The sequence below is a fragment of the Pelodiscus sinensis genome, chromosome 1 (genome assembly GCF_049634645.1).
Source record: "Pelodiscus sinensis isolate JC-2024 chromosome 1, ASM4963464v1, whole genome shotgun sequence".
NCBI classification, from domain to species: Eukaryota; Metazoa; Chordata; order Testudines; family Trionychidae; genus Pelodiscus; species Pelodiscus sinensis.
The window spans coordinates 303,700,313-303,726,886 of record NC_134711.1 but is presented as its reverse complement, the minus strand read 5'-3'; the positions used below and the strand labels follow the sequence as shown (position 1 = coordinate 303,726,886).

The following is a 26,574-nucleotide window of genomic DNA, read 5'->3' as shown; positions in this document are numbered from 1 at the left end:
CATGGTGAGTCATCAGCACTTAGAATTTCCAAAAAGTTCTCCTGCCTACGTACTCATGGGAACTTGGTTTGTTGCATGAGATCTGTCCGATCATCACAGCTTTAGGTGGTTTAGAAAGTTTTAAATCTGGGGAGCTGACTTTTTTCAGTACTTTGCATGGGTTTGAGGATGCCGGATTAGGGAAACATGCTTGGTTTTCCATTTATCTAATACTAGTGTAAGGATTTGAAGAAAAGAATGAGACATCCGGGCTGCTTGCTGCATATTATAAGAGCAAAGCAAACAGTGCTGAAAAATCATAAATTGTAGATTCTGACACACAGGATCTGGTCAAGAGGCTATGAAATAACAATCGTATCTCAAAATATAAGAAATTATAAACACAATTGAATTACAATAATCATTTTGTTTCCTAAATTGTATTAGATTGCTCAATGGTCACAGCAGCTAGTCATGTTTCATTTCCAGCTGACACTAACACACTTTAGAAGACAACATATATTCACATTAACAACGAATGGCTTTCATTCCTTCAAGAGATTATGCTGCTGAAAATAAATCAGAGCCAACTGACCAGCTATAAACCTTCCTGCAAATTATTGTGCTTTTAAACCCATATTTAGTTCCCCTCCCCAGGAGAACAAACCCAGTGTTTTCCATTGTAGTAAAAAGAACCTCTTTGAAAATGCATGCTGGTAAATGACTGTTCCGAATACTTTCTGCAAAACATTGAGAAAACAAGTACACCGTTATTTTAAAATATGTAACAATCTTGTAGTTTCTTATGTACTTAAGTAAGTCTGCATGATTTAAACAATCCATATTCTTAGAGCAATAGTCCCTTTATCACTCTGGCATCTGTATCCGTGATGTGCTATTGCCTTCTGCTGAAGATCCATAATTCCCATGATAAAAGTACATTTACATGGTAGCAGTGTATTAGTGTCAAAATTCACCTTATATTGAACAAAAGAGAATGCAGAGACTAAAATGCTCTTTCCACCAAACAAATGCAAATTCACGTTCCCTTTCATGTTCACAACTTACTTCTCTAACTTTTAAACCCCCAGGCTACGTCTACACTGGCCACATAATCCGTAATAGCTATGGAAATGAGAGAAGTCAGAATAGGGAAATGCGTGGGGGATTTAAATATCCCCCACGGATTTAAATAAACATGGCCGCCGCTTTTTACCGGCTTGGGGAAAAGCCGGAAAAGAGCATCCAGACTGGCGCGATCCTCCGGAATAAAGCCCTATTCCGGAGGATCTCTTATTCCTACTTGCTTTATTCTGGAGGATTGCGCCAGTCTGGACGCTCTTTTCCGGCTTTTCCCCAAGCCGGAAAAAAAGCGGCGCCCATGTTTATTTAAATCCCGTGGGGGATATTTAAATCCCCCGTGCATTTCCCTATTCCAAAGTTCTAAATTAGCATGGCTATTCCGAAGAAGGGCCCAGTGTTGACGTAGCCCTAGTGTATCTCCATCTGCCACAGCAGGATTGTTCCTTACAGTGTGTATTTTCTAGGGCACATCTAAACTACTTTTTTTTTTTAAAGAGTCATCTCAATTTCGAAAGAGGCTCTTTCGAAAGTGAAAATAGTCTGGATGCATTTTTTTGGGAAAAAACCCTTTTTCGAAAAAACCGGATAAACCTCCTTTTTGAAGGAAGAGCGTTTTTTTCAAAAAAGGATTTGTTTCTGAAAAAAACGCATCCAGACTACTTTCACTTTTGAAAGATCCTCTTTCAAAAGTGATGTCGGAAGAAGATATGCAAATTCCCGCAGAATTTGCATATCCTCTTTCAAAAATTCCATGTAGTCTAGACATAGCCCTAGAGTTTTGGCCATTCCTGTTCTAAATGTGCCAAAATAGCATGTCCCCTCCATTTATTTTAGGAGATTATTCCACATTAGCACAGTTCTCCGAGGTAGGAATTTTGCTTGTTACTGTATTCACAACCTGTGGAGGCACACGACTCAGCAGATCTCTCCTCCCAGGAGCACTCTATAGTCATGTTTCCCACCTGATGTCTTGGGAGAGTGATCCTGTAAGAATGTTTCAATATTCATCAGAAAGGAATATCCAGGAGCACACGGGGGCAGAGGGAAGGCGATATGATCCGGAGGCAAGACTCCAGCAATCTGCGCCCCAGGTGAAGTAGCTGCACTTTTACAGCTTCCGCAGCCAAATGAGGTCAGCAGTTCCAGATGTGCTGTTTATGGGGGTAGGACATTGCTGAGTGGGGATAGGGAGCAGGCAACTTCACTGCCTACCTGTGTTGTCATTAGAGCATGTCCTCCAAGTCTGATCAATGGAGTTTTAGTCTCTTGCGTCTGGCACCTACGGAGACCAAAGGCTCCCTCTTGTACAGCATGTGCTGCAAGGTTTTAAGAGCAAAGAGGCTTATGAGAAATAGGACTAAAAATCAGAGGGGTAGCTGTGTTAGTCTGGATCTGCAAAAGCAACAAGGAGTCCTGTGGCACCTTATAGACTAACAATACATCTATTAGGCTATAAGGTGCCACAGGACTCCTTGTCGCTAGGACTAAAAATGTTATAATATGGGAGTGGATTAAATCTATCAAGAAAGGGGGAAATAAATGAAACAACAGGAAATGAGATCAGCCTTAATATTTTACCAAGGGAAAGAATTGGGGGTTAAACTATTAGGCTACGTCTACACAGGCATGATTTTCCGGAAATGCTTTTAACGGAAAAGTTTTCTGTTAAAATCATTTTCGGAAAAGAGCGTCTAGATTGGCAGGACGCTAAAAGCACTTTTTCCGCAAAAGCACTTTTTGCGGAAAAGCGTCCGTGGCCAATCTAGACACGCTTTTCTGCAAAAAAGCCCCAATCGCTATTTTCGCGATCGGGGTTTTTTTGCGGAAAAGAAATCTCTGCTGTCTACACTTTTGCCCGAACGGGAGCAGCATAGTATTTCCGCAAAAGCACTGACAATCTTACATGATATCGTCAGTGCTTTTGTGGAAATTCAAGCGGCCAGTGTAGACAGCTGGCACGTTTTTCCGCAAAAGCAGATGATTTTGTGGAAAAACTTGCCAGTCTAGACACAGCCCTGAAGTGGGCACCCAGTTGAAATACTGCTGCTCCTCACCCACTGCTGGGCTGGAAGGCCTCCCTCCCCGCCTACTGCAGGTACAGGCTGCTCCAGCATCCCGGTCAGAGCAGTCCCTGTCTCCAGGGCATCCTGGCTCTCCATGGAGGGAGGCTGCTCTGGCCAAGACACCAGAGCAGCCTCTGCTTGCAGGGCCCCCGGCCCGCCACAGGCAGAGGTTGTACTGGAACAGCCCCTCTCTGTGGAGTGCCCCTGTGGAGCTGGAGTAAACTCCTGCCTGTGGCAGGCAGGGAGCTGCTCCAGTCCCACCAGTTAACTGGTAAAATGGTTAAACCTTCACGTCCCTACTTAATCATGCACTGAAATCTTACTATTGCTTAACCAACCTGAGACAGGGAGCGAGGCTTTAGAGCTGTGGTGTCAAACCAGTTCTTAAAACAGTAGTCACTCTAGTGGCTATTGCTATAGCGAACTAGCCACACTAAACTGGCCAAATAGCCACATGAAGCTAGTGGCTGGCGTTTTGGACACCACGGCTTTACAGAGTCTGCAGACATCTAATAATTCCCCTTCTTATAGACTGCCATATATGGTTGTCTAGGCATTGGATTAAACTTACCACTGGGAGTAGCTAGCAGCACCTACTTAGCACAGTAATGAATTTGATTCCGTGTATATATTATGCTAACAACACGTTTCCAGAAACTAATTTCTAAGCAATTAAATACACCTGGATGATTTGAAAATTAATTAGGATGTGTTGTAAGTAAATAGGTGTATAGCGTACTCACAAACTCTTCTCTAGAAACACTGCAGCCTAATTTGCATTTGTAGTGCCCTAAGTAATAATTCTTCTTCCTTAATAATTACAAACTTGAAATCCTTGTGGAACTTTATATTCTAGCACATCTCCCCCTGTGAGGTAGTGGGGCATCGTACTAGTCGCTAGGCTTGGGCTGTCCCCTATTGGCCCTGTCTGTGAGAATGGCCCAGCAGGGGGGCCAGACACTGCCTTGACCGGTTCTGACTGGGGGGAGGGAAGGAGGTTGGAACAAAGGAAGTACTACATGGGGGGTGAGGAAGAGTTAGTCTGGGGCTGGAAACATGATTGAGACAGCCAGGGAGGAAGGGGGGCTTGGAGACTAGGAGCTCAGACCACCCGCTTTAAGAGTTCTGGGGCATCCTAGCCCCCCTCCTATTGACACATCACATCTATGCTGTGCTGTATTCTGGAAACTCAATAAACCCCTCTCTACTCTGCTGACTGGTGGAGACTTCTGGCTGCTGTGGGGGTGCAGGATTAGGGGAACCCCAACTGCGTCGTCACACCCCCTGAAGCTGTCACTCTCTCAGGGTATGTCTACATACAAAGTTACACTACAAAGTTAGTTCGAACTAATGGACGTTAGTTCGAACTAACTTTCATAGGCGCTACACTAGCGCTCCGTTAGTTCGAACTTAATTCGAACTAACGGAGCGCTTAGTTCGAACTAGGTAATCCTCATTCCACGAGGATTAAGCCTAGTTCGAATTTACTAGTTCGAATTAAGGGCTGTGTAGACCCTTAATTCGAACTAGTGGGAGGCTAGCCCTCCCCAGCTTTCCCTGGTGGCCACTCTGGCCGACACGAGGGAAACTCGTCTGCCCCCCTCCCGGCCCCGGACCCCTTAAAGGGGCACGGGCTGGCTACGGTGCCCATGCCAGGTGCAAGCCTGCCAGCACCTAGCCAGCAGACCCTGCACCTGGCACGGATCGAGCCACCCACCTGATGCCCCCCAGCCCTCCCCCTCTTCCCGGGACCAGGCTGGCGGCTCCCGGGAGCTTGCCCGGGACCGCAAGAGGTGGGCACCCGCCTGGGCTAGTGCGGACATCGTGGACCTCGTCCACGACCTCCACACTAGGCACAGGAAAGTGGCCAGCTAGGGCAGGAGAGCTGCCAGCCTGGCCACCCAGGAGCAGGTGTGCATGAAAATCAAGGTGGTCCACTGAGACCCCTGACCCTGAGCCCTGAGCTTACAATGGCCGTACTGGGTCAGACCAAAGGTCCATCTAGCCCAGTAGCCTTTCTGCCGACAGCGGCCAACCCTAGGGACCCTGGAGGGGATGGACCGAAGACAGTGACCAAGCCATTTGTCTTGTGCCATCCCTCTCCAGCCTTCCACAAACCTTGGGCAGGGACACCACTCCTACCCCCTGGCTAATAGCACTTCATGGACCCAACCTCCATGACTTGATCTCACGTCCCTTTAAACTCTGTTCTAGTTCTATCCTTCACAGCCTCCTGCAGCAAGGAGTTCCACAGGTTGACTCTTTGCTTTGTGAAGAACAACTTTCTGTTACTAGTTTGAAGCCTGCTACCCATTCCTTTCCTTTGGTGTCCTCTAGTCCTTCTTTATGGGAACTAATGAAGAACTTTTCTGTATGCACCCTCTCCATCCAACTCCTGCTTTTAGAGACCTCTCTCCTGTCCCCCCTCCGTCTCCTCTTTTCTAAGCTGAAAAGTCCCAGTCTCTTTAGCCTTTCTTCATAGGGGACCTGTTCCCAACCCCTGATCATTTTAGTTGCCCTCCCCTCTCCCAGCCTCTCTCTTCCCCTCTCCCACCTCCTTTTCCCAGTCTCCCCCAGTTTTGTTCAATAAAGACAGATTCCATTTTTGAACACAATTGTCCTTTATTTTGTACATCAAGAAGAGGGGCTAGGGAAGGGTAAGTGGAAGGAGGTGAGGGAGGAATGGGGTACGTGCCCCGATGGGGAGGACTGGGCTGGCTCTGCGGGCTTCTGGGGGTGGAAGCTCTCCTGCAGCCCCCCAATTGCCCCCTCTCCCCAGATGGCAGCCTGCGGCAAGTGCAGCTGCCCTGATGGCCGAGTGCTGTGATGTGCCCAGTGTGGGTACTCCGGGCAATCCAAGCCAGGACTGCTTTGCAAGCGGGGCACCCCTGAGAACTGTCTGTCCGGGGTGGGGGTCGGGACCCTTTAAGCACAGCCCTCGGCTAGCCTGAGACAGCATCTCCACGCTCTAAGTCCTCCTCTGATGCCCTGCCGGCACTGCTTCCAGCCATCCTTAAGCCTGGTTCAGGGTCCACTTAATGTGGATGCGCTAGTTCGAATTAGCAAAACGCTAATTCGAACTAGTTTTTAGTTCTAGATGCGTTAGTTCGAATTAGCTTAGTTCGAATTAACTAATTCGAATTAAGTTCGAATTAACGTTGTAGTGTAGACGTACCCTCAGTTTTGTCATTAGCTTTCTGGTAATGTTGTTCCGGAACCAAACACTTTAATCTGTCACCTCCCTACACTTCTACATATTTGCCCTTTGTGAATGATACTTCTGCATATGTGATTGGTTTGCCTTGGTTTGTTTCTACACTGCATTGCAAATTGAATATTATCATCTCAGCTTTCTTTGAATGTTACAACTTTCTGGGGTTCTCCCTTTCTGTGCATCTATGTTTCTAATTATTTTTCTAAGCTGAACCTCATTTTATTTTTTCTTGCTGATATTTCCAACCTCTCTTGATCTCTATTATCTCTTTGTCTTTACTGCAGTTCACAGCACACCAGTTTGAAGTAAAATATTCCTAGCCCTTTCTTCCAGATCAGTAGCTATGGGTTTAAAAATGATTATTCTCTAACACTGATTTTTTATTGTGCCACACTGCTGGAAAATCACTTTTCCGTTAGCATTCAGTGCATTTGACAGTGCTGATATGTAATCAAATTTGAATGATTTCCCAGGTAATATTTCCTAAAACAGCAAATGCAGCAAATGTGTTAAAATCAACAAACCTCTACTTTGTTCCCTTAGCTTGTTTACAACCTTCTGAAGTGTATAGGACTTGTTCTGTCATATGGAACCACAGGAGCATAGTGACCTTGGAGTCAAAACCATGGTACTGTGTCAAGAGTAATGAATCATTGATAATTTCACCTACTTACTGGTTGTGGAGAGGGCAAGACATTTGTATCTAATGAGAAGACTATCTAATACAGAATGCCTGATGCACTATGGTGGGTGGTTTTATACACATGCTTAAAGGAAAAATCAAAGTGCAGAATTATGTACCACAGCAACTTCAATCTCACATATGAATGTTAAGCATTTATCATTTAAGTTGTTTTGCTTATGTTGTTGGTTTATGTTCACTAGTTGTACATAGTTCCCATGCCCCATTACTGTCCAATAATGTACAGGAACTGTGGGCACCTTGAAGCTGGCTGGTGTGACTGAACACCCTCGTGACAGACCTGTCCAAGCTTTGCTGGCCGTTAACGTTATGATGGGGGTAGGGCTAAAGTGATATTACCATTATTTATTTAGTATAGGACTAATTTGGGATGTTTGTTCATCTTACAGCAGGAAATAAATTTTAATATTTTGTATAATACAGTTTAAAAAACCAAATATTGTTAACCCTCTATTTTTTTTCCTGGGGCATTAAAATTCCAGCAACAGAGGCTTATTGTGGCATGACTAGCCTGAAGCAGGTACCAAGCTTTGCCACTGCTAATGTGAGTCTGATAGGACTCATATTTGCGGTCCTGTAAAGATCTGCAAATAGTGTGTACATTATATCGGAGGACACTTAACTATATTCCAAAAAACAATTTTCTGAGCACTTCTGTAAATTAGTCTTTATTTTGATGCATTCTAATTTGTTAGAAACGTGTGTCCTCCACTAGTGAAGATTCCTTGTGATTTCAAATCTATAGCATATCAATAAGATGAGTTGGAGTGGAAGTAACAGAATCCAATATATACTGTATATAACAGCAAAAGAGGCACCTATCAGTTGTAGGACCCGAGTTAATGAAGCTAATTCACAAAACGTGTCCAACAAAACAATGAACAAGAGGAAACGTCTGGCTATAAATCCACCTGAAATCACCTCAGGCACAGAGGTCTTTACAAGTGCAGCCACTGTGGAAAAGAAAGAACTAACGTGATAGGGCATGCAGAATCTCAGTTCCAAACTTTTGGGACTGTTTGGGCCTTTGTGTGGAACCAGAACAGATTACATTCCTCATGGTTCCTGAAACTATGGGATGCCATTCTGCAAGTGCCATTATTCAAAAGCCACTTTGCAGGTGAAGGAGGAAGATTTCAGGTAATAGAAACAGTAACAGTTGGATGGATGGATTATGCTTCAGACTTTTTGAAAGCTTTTTTCTTGTGCATTTTCCAATACCTATTTGCCACTGAAATCTGCAAGTGTTAATTTACCCTTTGAAATGGAATCAGTATCCCATACTTTAAGCCAGATGTTAGATCTCTTGGTAGTGGAGCAAATCATTCTGCAAGCAGAGAATTTGTTAATGGAATGTGTCGTTTCACAAAGAATAGGAAGATCTTTCTCCTGCCTCTTTGCCTTATTTTAATTCTGTTTAACGGTCTGTTAGTTAGATTGTTCAGGACCACATTCTTGCCCCCATTGCACACATTTTACCGAAGGGTAATGCCGTTATTTAAAAGTGTTACTCTTGAATCTGGAAGGAAGACACAAAACCTCTGATTTCAAATTACAGGGGATATAGGCAAGTATAATTATAGCTGAACTAAAACACAAAATTAGTTTTATAATCTCCTAAATAAGTTTTTCTAATTCTTCAGTATTATTCTTCCAAAAACTAATGCAGAAATATTTAGTATACCAAAAAAAAAAACGTGTACAATTAGAAGTTAGATTAACACATTATCTGTGATCCAGTACAGTTGTTAAGACCATTGGGGAAGCATATTACATATTTTTCAAGAAAAATCATCTGCCAATATCAGAAATATGTAGAGAGGTATTTTCAAAAGAACTCAAGCAGTGATCTAACACTGCTCCTAGGGAAATGCATGGTAAGATTCCAGTGATGTGAGGGGTCAGATAACCATGATTTGTTAGACAAGTGAGACAATGGCTATGGCTACACTACAAAGAAAAGTCGGAAAAAGATACACAAATTGTGAACCGCAATTTGCATATCTTTTTCCACTTTTCTTCCGAAAGAGGTTTTTCCACCATTTGGCTCATCTACACGGGGCCAAATGTCTAGACATACCCAGTGTAGTGGGTAATACATTCTACATCCTAGTGACATAACTAGCCAAGTACCAGGTACTTAAGACTACTTAGAACCCGCTCTATCAGCTTCATTTATCATGGACATTGACATTTTCCCCTCATTTTTTCCCTTCTCTTTCCTTCCCCATCCTCTCTCTTTTTCTGCTATTTATTTTGCAACCTGGACTCCTTAACTCCATTCATCTGAAGAAGTGGGTTGTGCCCACCAAGGCTCATGGTACCATCTACATTCTTTGGTAGTCTCTAGGTGCTGCAGGACTATTAAAAAGAAGAGGCAAGTAGTCCTGGATAGTGACTCCTTAGTGAAGAAAACAGGGCTGGCTACAGACTTTGCCAAACCCTGAGCAATGGGGGGAAGGTTCAGCTCCAGGGTCCCTGAAAGGGGCAGGACCTCAGGCAGAAGGGATGAGTCTAGGGGCCTAGCCTCCTCCTCTCAGTCTTCAGCACCACCCAGACCACGCTGCATGGGGCCCCCTTAGCAATTTAAAGAGCCCAGAGCTCTGGTTGCTTCTGCTGCAGTAGCAGCCGGAGCCCCGGGCCCTTTTAAATCACTGGGCCCTGGAGCAACTGTTCCTTTTGCCTGCTCTCCCATTGGCACCCTGGCAGATACAAACATAACACTCGTACTGGGGTCATCGGTGACCCAAAAAAAGAAAAACAGAATGGTATGCTATTACCTCCAGAGTGAAATGATATCACAATAAAGATGCCTTGTATTGTAAAGCATGCTAGAAATTTCTCACTAATTATAGTCTACCATGTGTGTGGCTAGGGGAACCAGGGAGAAAGAAGGGGGAGAAAAAGCATCAAGATAAGTTTGCTAGTTCAAATATTACTTCATGGGTCTGGGATGAGAACTGAAGACAAGGTCAGCAGAGGTAATTACCCCAGAGATTCTTAAGATGTGGGTTCTGGGAGGGTGCTGTGACCTGGGGCAGTGGAGAGGGTGTGTAGAGGGTTTGGGTGGTGACTTGGGAAGGGAGTTGGGGTGCAGGAGGGTATGGGGTGCTAGATGCAGGCTCTGACCAGGAGGGGTTTACCTAGGCAGCTCCTGATTAGCAGCCCAGCAGGACCTTTAGGCAGGCTCCTTGCCTGCCACAGACCCAAGCTGCTCAAAATGGCTGGCTGCTCCATGTACTTCTGTGCGCCATGCACCAGTGAGAGGATGAGAGACCAGCCAATGGGAACTGTGATGGTTGGGTTGACCCTGCCTGAGGGTCCTGGTGGGGCGGAATGTGGGGCAGATCCAAGATCTTAGTGTTCCAGATCCCTTGCCTACCCCGATCTAAGTTCACTTTACTAGGACTAACGTGGACTGTCTGCTTTCATAGTGGAGTTCTGTACATATGTTTACTTTGCTCAGCTTTCTTTGTTTGACATCTAGATCTAATGCTCATTTTCAGAGGGCAATCCTGTAATTTTTGTTTAAATAGCACTCATTGGTCCACCTTCCTAGGCATGGTGCTTAATTGGAAGTGTGGAAGAAGAAAGAAAGGTTATTCACTAATAAATGCAGTTTGTGTTGAGTGTTGTCTCTGTATATTCACACTATCTGACCCCTTCCTCGTATCCTCAGGGTTCTAGTCTCATACTCCATCTGCCTTAGCAGAGGGAACTATATCAGGAGTGAAAGTCAGAGAAGTCAGAAGTCTTTCTGTGTGGAAACGGGAAATAAGGAACTTCTTATTTATACCAGGGAACTATTTATATTTTTCTGAGGTTAGAGGAAAACAATGTCAACAGTATAATTGACTTACATTCAGCAGAAACAGAACTGAAGAATCAATTGGCTCAGCCATCCTCATGTGACAGGATAGTGGGAGGTGAACCAGGAAATACTTCATCAGGTTGCAGTAAGATAGTATATATGGTGGGAAGTTTCATCAGCATATTTTCATGTCTTTCTTTCTTTCCTGGTCCAAACCGGAACAAAGCTTTAAGAATTTCCTGTAAGGGTTTTGAATTATATGTAATTTGGAGCTGTAGAAGAAATAATCCAGGGTTAAAAGTGTAATCTAAGAGATGCTGAAAGAGTTAATCTGCTTTGTGGGAATCTGTTTTTTTATGTTTCATTACATTATTTTTCCTCAGGGCGAAAGTTTAAAAAGTTTAACAAAGTCAAAGTAATGAGGACACTAGATATTGTTGCTCTCCAGCAGCCAGTGACCCTTCCAGATGAAAGCCACGCTGTAACCCAGAGGGTATCCTTTTCGCCAAATCAAGAAATACCATTTGTTCCTTCACTGATCACCATCTTACAGGGCATTGAGCCAGAAGTGGTTTATGCAGGTTATGACAACACACGACCTGAAACCCCAAGTGCTTTGCTGACCAGTCTCAATCAGTTATGTGAACGCCAACTTCTCTGTGTAGTCAAATGGTCTAAATCACTACCAGGTAATAACATCTTTCTCTATATATTAATGCAAATAAGTGTCATCAAAAGTACCTAAAAAGTATTTAGTCCTCCCAGGCCCGCCGACAGGAGGAGGGAGGGAAAAGGTGGCAACTGCCCCGGGCCTGGCCATACAAAAAGGCCCAGAACCCTGGGTCTTTTTAATCATTGCCGGAGCACCAGGCGACTCACTGCAAGCAGCACCGAGGGTTGTCTGGGGGAGGCACGGCACTCTGGGGGATGGTGCTGTGGGCTGCCTAGCCCAGGCTTGCCCTTTCCTCCCCCAGCTGGGTTTCTCCCCTCCCTCACCTTGTCCAGGGGTCCAGCAAAGCTGTCGGCTCTGCTGAGACTGTTTACTTGCTGTGCACTAAAACAAGGCATATACGGAAATGGAATACTTTAATGAATGCATAATAATCCTCAATAAAGGAATGTAATTGAATAAGTAATAAAGCACTAAGTTTGAAAAGGGATAACACTGCCAGCTCACCACAAGAGTATAAAAATGGACTTTCTTTGTACCAGCGATCTATTTTAATCAGACAGTAGGGCCTTCTTAAAGGAATACCTCTAAATGAATACACTTTTAAAAAATATGCTGTATATTCTTTAGGTGTAAGACTATTTAGACTTCTATTATATGTTCATCTTATAGCTTGGATGGTTTTTAAAATAACAATGAAAAACAGAGAGCAACAAAGTTTGGTGTTAGAAGACTAAAGAAGTATTATGTATAAAAAGATTAAACAAATACTCTGATATCACTGAATAAGGAAAGATCCAGTGACTCATGGGCTTTGTCTATACTGTCGGCATTTGCCCGCAGAGAGTATGCAAATAAAATGCTGATTAGCATTTTGTCGTACTTCATTTGCATAATCTATTCAAGCCAGTTTTGCGCAAGGGGTTTTTGCGCAAAAACAAGCAGGGTACGTCTAAACTACATGCCTCCATCGACGGAGGCATGTAGATTAGCCAGATCGGCAGAGGGAAATGAAGCCGCGATTAAAATAATCGCGGCTTCATTTAAATTTAAATGGCTGCTCCACTCTGCCGATCAGCTGATTGTCGGCAGATCGGGGCAGTCTGGACGCGACGCGCCGACAAAGAAGCCTTTCTTGATCGGCACAGGTATGCCTCGTGAAACCAGGTTTACCTGTGCCGATCAAGAAAGGCTTCTTTGTCGGCGTGTCGCGTCCAGACTGCCCCGATCTGCCGACAAACAGCTGATCGGCAGAGCGGGGCAGCCATTTAAATGTAAATGAAGCCGTGATTATTTTAATCGCGGCTTCATTTCCCTCTGCCGATCTGGCTAATCTACATGCCTCCGTCGACGGAGGCATGTAGTCTAGACACACCCCTAGTGTGGACATTTCCTTTTTGTTCAAAACCCCCTTTTTGCGCAAGATCCGTATGCCTCTCCAGAGAGGCATAGGTAATATCTTTTATTACCTATGTGCAAAAATGGCTTGTGCAAAAACGTCTCGAATAGATTATGCAAATGAAGTGCACAAAATGCTAATCAGGTCTTCATTTGCATACTCTCTGCCAGCAAAAGCTGGCAGTGTAGACATAGCCATGGAGTAGAGGTGGATGAACAAATGTGCTACTTGTATCTTTTGCAGAAATTGATTTCATTTAAAAATGCACAAATAGTTTTGTAGCTGTTTTTAATGAAAAATATGTTAAGTGTTTTATGCAGTGTACCTGTGTTAGATGTTACAAAGTGAGTGAGGTAATATTTTTTATTGGACCACCTTCTGTTGGTCAGAGAGACTAGCTTTTGAGCCACACAGAACTCTTCTTCGGGTACTCAAAGCATCCCAACAAAATGCAAGATGGAACAGATTGTTTAGCATAAGTAGTTAGCACATAGTGTAAGGACCATTCAAGGTAGAGTGGCCTAGTAACACCTCTGCAGTCATAGAACTAAAAGAAGGGGCTTTGTGGGTTATAGATTCTTGTAATAAGACATTAATTCAGTGTCTCTGTTTAGTTCATAATTTTTAGTATCTAGCAGAGTAAAGAATTTAAGCTACCAGGCTCATATTCTGAAAGTGTTGTACAGATTTCCTTTGAGGATGAGAACTGTTAGACCAGATATAGAGCGATCACTTTTTCAAACGTGTTCATCCATAGTTGACAGGGTCTTTTTGTCTTTTACAATATTCCTGGATGAGTTCATTCAAGAGCGTAGTGATTGTCTGGGTTCATCCACACAGTTGTTATTATTGGGGCATTTAGTTGATTGGAAGAGGTACACCACATATTGTGATACATATGTGCTGGATCCAAATGTAGCTCGAAAGCTTGTCTCTCTCACCAACAAAAGTTGGTCCAATAAAATATATTCCTTCACCCATCTCGTCTCTTCAGTGTTTTATGTCATTTTTTAAAATTGTTTTCTATGGAGATGTATGAGAATATTTGGTATTTTTGCGAAATGAGCTATTTTGCATTTGTATATTTATCTTGTTTTCTTGTAAGTCTTGTATGCAGCTCTGTTTGGGAATGTAGTATTCTACACATTTGAGGTTGAGAAGTCAACAGCAGTGTATTTGCTCATTTCAGAATGAATTCAATCACAACTTCCTGCTTTTCATCATATTCTCTACTCCCTGCTTCATTTTAAATACATATGTTGATCTCCTGAACTCTCTTATATGTTCTGTCATCATTGGATGTATCTGGTCATTTACATTTTTGTAAGTTGAACGCGCATGAAGGCATAGGTGACTTGAGAGGGGCACAGCTCCCCTTAAGTCCAGTCAAAAAAGATGACAAGAAAAGACAAGCTCAGAGAACATTATGTGGAATAAGAGTCTTTGTGATTTCTACAAAAGAAAACTTAATTAATTGTGGAGCTCAGTACAGGAAAGAAAAATAGAAAAAATTCCTGTTCCTGTTTTTGGAACTAAGGTGGCCTGTGACTGCAATGCCACTTGTGCTGCAACTGTGCAATTCCAATCTAATTGAATGAAAAAAACTAGAGTGGAAAATATGAAAATTAACTCATTTAGGACACTTCCTCCATTTTTTCTATTTTCTTTCCTGTAGTTTAGACACGTTTCCCTATTTTACCAACTTAATATAGTTCCAAGCTTATCTGTAAATTGAAGGATATGAAATTTGTTAAATGTGAATGAGAGGAAACTTTAATAATCCGTTTTCATTCAGCCTATATAAACATCCAAAGTACATTGGTTCACATTAGCTAGGAAGCATTTTTATTGTGATTTTGACCTTATTGTGACTTGTTATAATGTTTTCCTATGCCTAAAATATAATATTAAGATGAATTGCCATCAAATCAAGTAAGTACTTCCTTTATAATATAAAACACTGTGTATGGCATGAGAATCTATTTGGTACACAGGGCAGTAAGTTACTCCAGTACTGCTCCATGCTTTGCATAAATCACTTTTTTCCAACATTCAAAGAATGCCACCAAGTTTTACTAAAACATCCATGCTTTTACAGAATGATGACAGAAAGAATTTAATGGGATTGTACAGACTGGTATCCACACCTTATACTGAAAATTGATTTTAATTTGTCAAACAAACGTTCCTTAGTTATCAATAATTATGGGTAGAAGTAGGAGCTCCTATTTACTTAACTGTTAAAGATTGTGGACCAAATTCAGTTTTGATGAAAATATGGTGTAAATTGTACGTTGAGTGAAATTTTAAGCTTCTAGATTCTATAATGGTAGGCATGATGAAAGTTTGCAGGATTATTGCCTTGCATATACTAAGCTTAGCCAATTACTATCATAAATGGGACTTCGATGTTGGTGTACTCTACTTTGTTTAAACTAATGACTAATTCACCTTGTACTGAATTGGGTCAGAGACTGATGCAGTCCAAGGTTAGAGGGAGTCCAACCTCCCTCCCTAGAAGCAAGCAGAACAGGTTAATAGTTTCGACCAGGCCCTGCTTCAAGTGGGCAACAAGTCCAGGTCTAAGCAGGCAGTACATACACCCCGTTTCTAGCTCAGGGCAGAGTAGCAAACAGTTGAGGTGCTCAGCCTGTGTTCAGGCTGGGCAAACAGTCAATGTGTACTGGTCCTAGCTCAGAGCAGAACAGCAACAGTTGAGGTACGTGGACCAAGTAACAGTCAATATGCCCAGGCCCTAATTCAGGGCAGGGCAGCAAACAGTTCAGGCACTCGGGCCTGTATTCAGGCTGAGTAAACAGCCAATACACCCAGGCTCTAGTTCAGAGTCGGGCAGCATACAGTTTGGGTATTCAGGCCAAGCAACAGTCGATATGCCCAGGTCATAGGGCAGGGCAGCGAACTGTTTGGGGACTCAGGCCTATGCTCAGGCTGAGCAACAGTTGGGTCTCCTAGCTCTGGTGGAGAACCAACAAGCGCAAGCATTTTGTCCAAAACCAGGGGGAGACTGCCACCCATGGATTGAGGTGTAAGGGGTGGAGGAGGGAAAGCAGGCCCATCCATTCCCCTGTGTCCTAGCCCAGGGCCCTTAATAGTGGCAGGTTCTGTCTGCATCACGCTGACTCAGTTCACTGGTATTCCTTCAGCCAGACAAGGGTCAGCTACCCCATTCCACCTCTGGGCATACCTGGCTTGGTAGCCATTCTTCTGGGTCCCTGGAGAGTGGAGCCTCTGTCAGGTCTTCCAGTTATTCTGTGTCTGGGATCTTCAGTGGTTCTGGCTGTCCTCTGCTTCCTAGGGGGTACATGCCAGCCTCCCACCCCATGAGCTCGGGAATAGCTTGGGGCTCAACTGGCTCTCACCTCCATCCTTTTTACTCCTGGCCCTTGCCCTCTGCTTCCTGGGAGCAGGGAAGGATTGGTCTGGCCCTGCCCACCAAGGTCCATTGGGCTGGTTTTCCCCTTCCAGGTTAGAGGAAGGAAAACCTGCCTCACTACTCACCTATTGACTGGTCCAAACACAAGCTTTTACTATTTCATACGAAAATCTATCTTGGCTATTGACCATTATCTTTAAAAACTCGTGGCAATCGGGGGAGGTCCTGGATGATTGGAATAAGGCAAATGTAGCGCCCATGTTTCAAAAAGGGAAGAAGGAGAATAAGAGGCATACAGACCAGTTAGCTTCACCTCAGTCCCTGGAGAAATCATGGAGCACGTGGTTCTCAAGGAATTCATTTTGAAACACTTGGTGGAGAGGAAGGTGATCAGGAACAGGCAACATGGATTCACCAAGGTCAAGTAATTGCCTTCAGTGATGAGCTAATTAGCTCTGTGGTTACGGGAAAAATGTTGGATGTGATATACCTTGACTTTAGCAAATCTTTTGAGATGATCTCCCATAGTATTATTGGCAGCAAGTTAAGTGAGTGTGGATTGAATGAATGGACTATAAAATGGATAGAAAGCTAGTTTGGTCTTTGGGGTTAACGAACAGTGATCAATGGCTTGGTGTCTAGTTTGCAGCCAGTATCAAGTGGAGTGCCCCAGTATCCTGGAGTCAACAGGGTGCCCTTGTAGCCAAGAAGGCTAACGACATATTGGGTTGCATTAGTAGAAGCATTGTCAGCATGTTGACAGAAGAGAATTATTCAGCACTGGAGAGGCCACATCTGGAGTACTGCATCTGGTTTTGCCTTCCCCCTCCCAAATATAGAAAAGATGTGGACAAATTGGAGAGAATTCAGCGGAGAACAAAGAAAATTGTTAGGGGGTTGGGGCACATGACTGGAGAGGCTGAGGAAAGTGGGCATATTTAGTCTGCAGAAAGGAAGAGGAGGGATTTGATAGCATCCGTCATCTATCTGATTGGGGGGTGGTTGCAAATAGAATGCAGCCAGGTCTTTCTCTATGGTGGCAGATGACAGAATGAGGGGCAATGGACTCAAGTTGCAGTGGGGGAAGTCTGTGTTGGACATTAGGAAAAACTCATGGGTTTCCTAGGGAGGTGTTGGAATCTCTATCCATAGAGGTTTTAAAGGCCTGTCTTGACAGAGCCCTCGTTGTGATGGTTTACTTGGGCTTGGTCCTGCTTTGAGTTGGGCGGTTGGGCTATATGACTTCGTGAGGGCTCATCCAATCCTAATCTTCTATGATTCTTATTAAGTTATAGTTGCAAATTTAATCAGTTAGCCCTGATCTATACGATAGAGTTATTTCAAAATAAATAAGCAGAGCGTCCACACTACCAATCCCGTTATTTCAAAATAGCAACTCCTGCTTTCCATGAGGAATAACACTTATTTTGAAATTGTCATTTTGAAATAGTGTGAGTATAGTGGCTCAGCTGCTGCTATTTCAAAACCATTAGCTTCCAAAGACCTCTCACAGCTGCACTTCTGGCCGCACCTGCTCCCCTTCTCCTGTGGAGCCTTTAATGCAACAGGCTGCAGGAAAAGGGCTTGTAGCATGTGCAGACCTCTGCCAGCCCAGTGTCTCACTGCAGCAGCACAGGAGCCACAGCTGACCCTAACGTTTCCTGTGAGCCCCCCACGGCTGCCAACGCTCCCGCAGAAATTTTGGCTGTCCCTGGCCAGGGATGCAGAAGACCACCAGCCTGGACTGGTGTGGAGATCCTGGATCTCATCAAGGTCTGGGGCAAAGAGACCAACTGCCAGGATCTCTGCACCAGAAAGCACAACACAGAGAGGTCTACAGACAGATGGCCGCCAGCCTGGCCAAGAAGGGACACACATAGACCCTTGAACAGGTCAGCATGAACATTAAAGAGCTCAGGCAGGCCTACAATAAGGCTAGAGGGGTATGTCTATACTACCACCCTCGTTCGAACTAGGGTGGTAATGTAGGCAACCGGAGTTGCAAATGAAGCCCGGGATTTGAATTTCCCGGGCTTCATTTGCATAAAGCCGGGCGCCGCCATTTTTAAATATCCGCTAGTGCGGACTCCATGCCGCGCGGCTACACACAGCACGGACTAGGTAGTTCGGACTAGACTTCCTAGTCCGAACTACCGTTACGAGGAGTAACGGAAGCCTAGTCCGAACTACTTAGTCCGTGCCGCGTGTAGCCACGCGGCACGGAGTCCACACTAGCGGACATTTAAAAATGGCGGCGCCCAGCTTTATGCAAATGAAGCCCGGGAAATTCAAATCCCGGGCTTCATTTGCAACTCCAGTTGCCTACATTACCACCCTAGTTCGAACGATGGTTGTAGTGTAGACATACCCGAGAGCAGTGAGGATGCTTTGGGGTGACATCATACATGTGCTGCTACTATGAACAGCTCGATGCCAACCTAGGAGTGGGGCCAATCACCTCTACCCCTTACCCTGCCATCATCATTTACTCTGGCCAGGACACGCCTGGCATCAGCCTTCAGGAGGGCGGGGTTGTGGAGGAGGAGGAGGTAGTAAAGGAGCAGGTCAGCCAGTCCACCATGTCTGCAAGCCAGGAGCTGGTTTCCCCATCCCAGGATGTCTCCCAGGTGTCTCACAAACCTGGGGAGGGCACGTCAGGTGAGTTCCATAATTTTCCCTATAAACACATGGGGGTAGGCAGTGGGCTGCGAGAGGCTGGGTGCTCCTTTCTTGGTCTACTCAGCTTGGAAGTTGCACACCAGCCTGCGCACATATGTGTACATGGCATGCCAGTCCAGACCACTCAGCCCCATGATCCTCTCACACAGAAACCCCTTGCTCCTTCGTACAGGGTTCCTGGAGAGGCCTGCCTTAGTCCAGCCTCTGTGGTGGGACACCTTCCCATGACAAGCCACCACTAAGGAGGCTGGGGTCATGGAAACACTTAGCACTTGGGCAGCATCCGCTCCCAGTCAACAGCAGCGATGTGGAGGAGACCGATCCCCTGCATGGGAACCCCAGTAGCACTCTCCCTGGCAAGCAGAGCCTGCCAGTCACACACACCTCCCTTTCCTCCAGTGGGCAGAGATACAAGTTCCCTTCCTTCAGGATGCTACCAGTGCCAGATCCAGCATGTGTGGACAGAGAAGGAGGCTGAGCTGCCCTGTAGCCCCCCACCCCACCTGCAGGCACCTGGCCTGGCCAACATCTTCCTATGCCTGTTTGTTCCTGGGACATGGGTATAGCATTACTCCTCTGGGATGTCCGTGCCCCTTCAGGAAAATGCCAGCTGTGTAGGCAAAAGATGGCCGTGCTTGAAGCACATCTCCATCATCTGAACTGAGACCTTCTGTATCAGCTCAGAGATTAAGGCTAGGCTTCATACACAGTGTCTCCTGGGATGACTGCCCTTGTAACTTTTCTTCATAGCTGGGCCAGTTGTGAGCGTGGCATGTCTACCTCCTCCCACGCCATTCTTCCGTTTCTGCAGCATCTGCTGGAGAAAGAGAATCCACAAAGACCTTCTGCAGGAGGTCTGCCCCCAGTTCCTCATCAAAGGACTCAATGACAAGTGCCAGGAGTGGGCTGCTGACTATGAGGAGTGCTGGGCTGATGAAAGCAGAGGAAGGCATGTGGGACTAGCTGTCAAGCCAGCACGAGGCCAGATGCTCCTCCCTCACCTTGGTGATGGTGCTCATGGCCTCGTGCATGCAGTGGGCCACCAGCCACCTCCCTGTCCCTGCCCTCTGGCTTCTCCTCCTCCCCCCTCCCTCCCCCAAGGGCTGCAGTGGCTCCTGAACATAGGGCAGTGGGACCTCCAGAGCTGCTGAGTCCTCCAGAGCTGACCTAGGTAGGCGCCACTCCCAGCCCCATCCCTGAGCTCCCCTCCCCCTCCTCCCTCCTCCTCTCACTTCCCCAATCCAGGTTCTTTCCCCAGTCCCTCCCCCCCCCTCGTATTTTATAACCCCAAATAAACAGAGCTGTTTATTTTAAAAAGGGGCTTTTTTATTTGCTCTGCAGGGGAGGAAGGAAGGTGGGAAGGGAAGGCAGGGGAAGGGAGAGGTGGGGGAGGAAAGGCACACAGGGGCAATGCAGGTACCCTTGTGGAGAGTACTAGGGGAGAGTCTCACAGGTGGTCTGGGCTGAAACTCTGCCTCAAGACTTCCTGGGTGAGCACAGCCCCTTGATGTTCTCTCCTGAGGGCATTGCTGTCTGGCTGCTCATAAGCCCTGGCCAGCCATTCAGCCTCTACCCCCCACCCTAGCAGGAAATTCTCCCCCTTGCTCTCACAAAGGTTGTGGAGCACACAGCAGGATGCCGTCACAAAGGGGATATTTCACTTGCTGGGGTCCAGGCGGGTGAGAAGACTCCTGAACCTTCCCTTCAAACAGCCAAATGGGAAGTAAGGGGAAGGTAGTGTCGTCCAGGATGCACATGGGCATGTTCATGACCCTCACCCTGATGGTGCGGTCAGGGAAAAAAGTGTCAGCATGCATCCTCTGGAACAGGCTTGGGTTCCAGAATATGCAGGCATCTAGCACCTTGTGGTCCATGAGGGCCTGCAGCACCATTTAAAGTACCCCTTCCTGTTGATATAGTCTGAGGCATAGTGATCGGGGGCCATGATGGGTATATGAGTGCTGTCTATGCCTCCCACTTCTCTGAGGTTGAGGAAGCTCATGGTGGCAAAGCTATCAATCATGTTGTCAACATTGCACAGAGTAATGACCCTTCGCAGCAGGATATTGTTGATGGCCTTGGCTACCTGCAAGTTCATGGCCACAACTGTGGATTTCCCCATGTCGAACTGGTTCGTCATGGAGCAGCAGCTGCTTGACATGGCAAGCTTCCAGAGGGCAATGGCGACGTACTTCTGCAGGGGACTCATGGGTCACAGTCAGGTGTCCTGACACCTGAGGGCAAGAGCTAGCCACTTGCAGAGCTCCCAAAAGGCCTTCCGCATGCAGAAGTTCTTGAGCTGCTGCTGGTCATCCCATCGCTGCAGGATGATGTGGTCCTACCAGTCAGAAATGGTCTCCCTCCGCCAGAAGCAGCATTTGATGGTGTTCAATGTGTTTAGGGGCTTTTGCAGCAGCAGGAGTGCCACGACCTAGGTGGAGGGGTCCTCCAGTTGGGGCTGGTTGTTGTCCTGCTGGAGCAGCATGCGGGCAGTGTGGACGAACTGAACCATGAGGTGCAGTAGGAGGTCTGTGAGCATGGCACTGCTTTGTAGCAGTTCCAACTCCATGATGTGAGTGCTTTGGCATCTGCAAGGGCAACCAGAGCACACAGCATTGGTTTGGTGTTCCACAAGGGTGGAGGCAGTGGACGAGTGGCATATGAGATGTAGCCATAGAGAGGAGCCCCTGAAAGCACGTCACAGCTTGCCTGAATAGCAGTCACAGGAAGTGTTCACCTTCCTGGTGCCCTCCCTGGAGTGCTTCCAGGGGTTCTAAATGCGAGGCAGGCTCCAATCAGTGTGGACGCTATTTCAAAATAATTCGATGCTATTTCGATGCTGCCTTCTAGTGTGGATGCGCTATTTTGATTTTGTTATTTCCGGAGTTGTTATTTTGATTTTACTTATTTTGAAATTATTTCCTAGTGTAGATATGCCCTAGTGGTCTAGAAATGTCAAAGTTAACATGGCATGTAACTGTTCTAAATGTGAGGTTCTAAATGTGAGGCAGGCTCCAATCAGTATGGACGCTATTTCAAAATAATTCGATGCTATTTCGATGCTGCTTTCTAGTGTGGATGCGCTATTTTGATTTTGTTATTTCTGGAGTTGTTATTTTGATTTTACTTATTTTGAAATTATTTCCTAGTGCAGATATGCCTCTAGTGGTCTAGAAATGTCAAAGTTAACATGGCATGTAACTGTGGAAATGTAATGTGAAGGCATAACCTAGGAAAGATAAAGACCTAATGGCTAAAAGGAGAAAAGGGAAATAGCAAGATAATGCGGAGAACGTCCATCATCAAACAGCTGGGCCCAGCTGAGAAACAAAAGCTCAGACTGGGAGGCCAGAGGTACTCAGTGGGGATGGCATGTCTTTTTAGCCTGTCTTTTGTCTGTGTACTGATCACATACACATCTTAATTTTGTGCCAAAGTGATGGATGAAACATGAGACTTTAGACAGATAGAAATACTGGTCACGAAAAGACTCCCAATTGCCCTATGGAAATCCCAGCAGAAAATGGTATCAAAATTATTTAAAATCTGTTCTCTGCAGTAAAGACCAATGACATAAATAAAAGCACTTATGTATATTTCCAGTGAAGAATCATTTATCATTTCACATTTTTAGAATAACAGAAATGACTCATCAAGTCATCGCAACTTATTTGGGAAAAAAACTGACTGAACGTTTGATTATCCGGAAATGAAAAATTATTCATGTTGTATAATTTTGAAGAGTAATTGTTAGTTAAGAAATGCAGTCCTCTTTCTTAGATAACTTTATCTGAGTAAAAGAAATGCCATGATAGGGAGACATTACTGAAATTAAATTGTTGCAGTATCAGCTTTTTTATAAATTAATTGTTGTGATCCAAATATTTTACCCCTTTTGAAAAATAAAATTGTACTGGATGGAACGAGGATTTGGACAGATAGATATTTATTGGTGACTGTAGGTAAGGCACATCACCTTCCTGTGTGTCAGTTTCCCCATCTATAAAATGGGAATGATAATGACCTCCTTTGTAAAGAGCTTTGAGATCAACTGAGGCCTGTTAGTTTGACATCTGTAATATGTAAGATCCTGGAAAAAAATTTGAAGGAGAAAGTAGTTAGAGACATTGAGGCTAATGGCAATTGGGACAAATTACAACATGGTTTTACAAAAGGCAGATCATGCCAAACCAACCTGATCTCCTTTTTTGAGAAAGTAACAGATTTTTTAGATAAAGGAAATGCAGTGGATCTAATCTACCTCGACTTTAGTAAGGCATTTGATACAGTACCACATGGGGAATTATTGGTTAAATTGGAAAAGATAGGGATTAATATGAAAGTTGAGAGGTGGATAAGCAACTGGTTAAAGGGGAGACTACAGCGGGTCATACTGAAAGGTGAACTGTCAGGTTGGAGGAAGGTTACTAGCGGAGTTCCTCAGGGATCAGTTTTGGGGCCAATTTTATTTAATCTTTTTATTGCTGATCTTGGCACCAAAAGTGGAAGTGTCCTAATAAAATTTGAGGATGACACAAAGTTGGGAGCTATTGCCAATTCAGAAAAGGATCGGGATATCATACAGGAAGTTCTGGATGATCTTGTAAATTGGAGTGATAGCAATAGGATGACATTTAATAGAGAGAAGTGTAAGGTTATGCATTTAGGGATTAATAACAAGAATTTTAGTTATAAGCTGGGGACACATCAGTTGGAAGTAACGGAGGAGGAGAAGGACCTCGGAGTCCTGGTTGATTATAGAATGACTATGAGCCGCCATTGTGACATGGCCATGAAAAAGGCTAATATGATCTTGGGATGTATTAGGCGAGGTATTTCCAGTAGGGATAAGGATGTGTTAGTGCCATTATACAAGGCATTGGTGAGACCCCATTTGGAATACTGTGTGCAGTTCTGGTCTCCCATGTTTAAGAAGGATGAATTCAAACTGGAACAGGTACAAAGAAGGGCCACTAGGATGATCCGAGGAATGGAAAACCTGTCTTATGAAAGGAGACTCAAGGAGCTTGGCTTGTTTACTTTAACCAAAAGAAGGCTAAGGGGGGACATGATTGCACTTTTTAAATATATTATAGGGATAAATACCAGGGAGGGAGAGGAATTATTTAAGTTTAATACCAATGTGGACACAAAAACAAATGGATATAAGCTGGCTAGTAGGAAGTTTAGACTTGAGATTAGACGAAGGTTTCTAACCATTAGAGGAGTGAGGTTCTGGAACGACCTTCCAAGGGAAGTAGTGGGGGCAAAAGATCTATCTGGTTTCAAGATTAAAATAGATGGGTTTATGAAGGGGATGGTTTGATGAGATAACATGATGTTGATAACTAATTGACCATTCATTATGGCTGTGTCTACACTGGGCCACTTATTCTGGAAAATCAGCCGCTTTTCCGGAATAAGCTGCGAGCTGTCTACACTGGCCCTTGAATTTCCAGAAAAGCAATGATGCTCTACTGTACAAAATCAGCCACTATTCTGGAAAAACTATTCTGCTCCCGCTTGGGCATAAGTCCTTATTCCGGAACAATGTTCCGGAAAAGGGCCAGTGTAGACAGCCCAGTAGTCTTTTCCGGAAAAAAGCCCCGATCACAAAAATGGCGATTGGGGCTCTTTTCCGGAAAAGTGCGTCTACATTGGCCACGGACGCTTTTCCGGAAAAAGGGCTTTTCCGGAAAAGCAGCCTGCCAATGTAGATGCTCCTTTTCCGGAAAAACTGAAAACGGAATAGTATTCTGTTTTAAGCATTTCCGGAAATTAATGCCAGTGTAGACACAGCCTATCAGTGGGAAATAGGTCAATGGAGGGATGATAGGAGTTACTATAGAGAACTTTCTGGGTGTCTGGCTGATGAGTCTTGCCCACATGCTCAGGGGCCAGGAGGGGCTGGATAGAAGGAGAGGGGGCAAGAAGCAGAGCTGGTGGGGGGGGGATGCAGCCACTGGCCGCAGCTGGAATCCAACAGGCTGCGCCCGCGGCAAGCACTCCCTCCAGTTGCTAGTAGAAGCCGGGCAGGGGCGGGGGGAGTGGCTGGGAGCCGCTCCCTCCGCCTGGCTTCTGCACGCAACCAGAGGCTCCCAGCTGGGAGGCGTGGCCACATCTGGCACTGGGAGCCTGTGGTTGTGTGCAGAAGCCGGATGGGGGGAGCGTCTGGGAGTCCCAGCCACTGCCCCTGCTCCTGCCCCACCCGGCTTTTGCACGTGACGAGAGGTCTCCCCGCACCAATTGTAGCCCCGCCTCCCAGTCACTCCCCCACCCCTGCCAGGCTTCTGTCCAGCGCCCAGCTGGAAATTCAGAAAATACCAGACATGTATTTTCTGAATGTTTCTACCGGACAGAGAGCACAAATACCAGACTGTCTGGTAGAAAATCGGACAGCTGGCAACCCTAGTATGTAAATACACATCTCTGCTACTTCTCCCCCCAAAACCTCTATTTAGTAGTATGAATGCCTATATAATGAATAGTAATAGCCATACAATGAATATAATTATACCCATCCCTTTTTACTGCACTTTTAGCTTACTCATGCAGTCTTTGCAGCATAAAGTCCCAAAGTCAGCAACTTACAGGGAGGGGAGGGAGAGAAAGAGCCACAACCCTCAACAAATATTATGTATCTGGGAAGGGAAACGGATGGGGGAAGATAATATTACTTTTACACATAAAGTATTCATTAGAAAGTTACAATCCTTATATCACTGCACACTCTTATCTACGCTAACAAACAGGAAGAGAAAGGGTAGCAAACTTTATCAAGCCTAAGAAATAGTTCTGTCTTTGCCATTCTTCCCTATACCAGGTCATTACTTAAACCTTACATACACCAACACTCCCCCACTCTCTTCAAAGAAGGGCCCAGGCGCTCCTTCCCGCGTACTTGCTGGCAGGGCCAGTTAGGCTATGTCTAAACTACATTCCTCTGTCGAAAGAGGAATGTAAATGAGCCTGACTGAAAATGCAAATGAAGCATGGATTTAAAAATCCCGTGCTTCATTTGCATAATCACGAGAGCACTTTTTCGAAAAAGGGTTTTTCGAAAAAGAAACTGCAGTCTAGATGGTGTTCTTTCAAAAAAAACAACCACCCTTTTGTGAAAGACCCCATACTGCTGAAAAAATGAGTATAGATTCTTTTGAAAAAAAGGTGTTTTTTTTCTAAAGAACCCTATCTAGACTGCCCGGGGGGGGGGGGGGGGGGGCGATTCAAAAGAAAAGTAATCCTGTTGATTACTCTCTAATGATGTAAAAAATTGCTAAATTATCCAATAAAGTTAGATACATTTGAATTGTCAAGTCAACGCTACCACCTACTGGAAGTTGTTACAATATTAGAAATGTAGATGTTTGCTATTTAATTAGTTGATCCAGGATTTTTAAAGAAAAATACAAAGTTCTACTCAGTGATCAAGAGAGGTTCAACAATTAAAATTAATGCCAATTTTTGTAATAGTAATGTAATTTTCAGTGGATGTTTCATAGGATTCTGTTTGATGATGTTACTACTCAGATCTTATTTTAGACATGCACAAGGTATGAAAGGAGACTGAATAGATAAG

General features: G+C 44.9%; 1 protein-coding gene across 5 annotated transcripts in view; it reads left to right on the top strand.

Annotated features, from left to right (window-relative positions):
• The window catches only part of PGR (progesterone receptor), a 91,931-nt gene that overhangs the window by 43,113 nt on the left and 22,244 nt on the right, over positions 1–26,574 (top strand). For 4 of the 5 annotated variants that reach the window (XR_003088120.2, XM_006110833.4, XM_075919278.1 and 1 more), the window contains exon 4: positions 11,237–11,542. The exons of the other annotated variant lie outside the window; for it this stretch is intronic. Coding sequence is in view for 3 of the 4 variants with exons in the window: in XM_006110833.4 (XP_006110895.2) it covers positions 11,237–11,542 (306 nt within the window). In the remaining variant the exon portion in view is untranslated. The remainder of the gene's footprint in view (positions 1–11,236; positions 11,543–26,574) is intronic. 5 annotated transcript variants of the gene reach the window in all.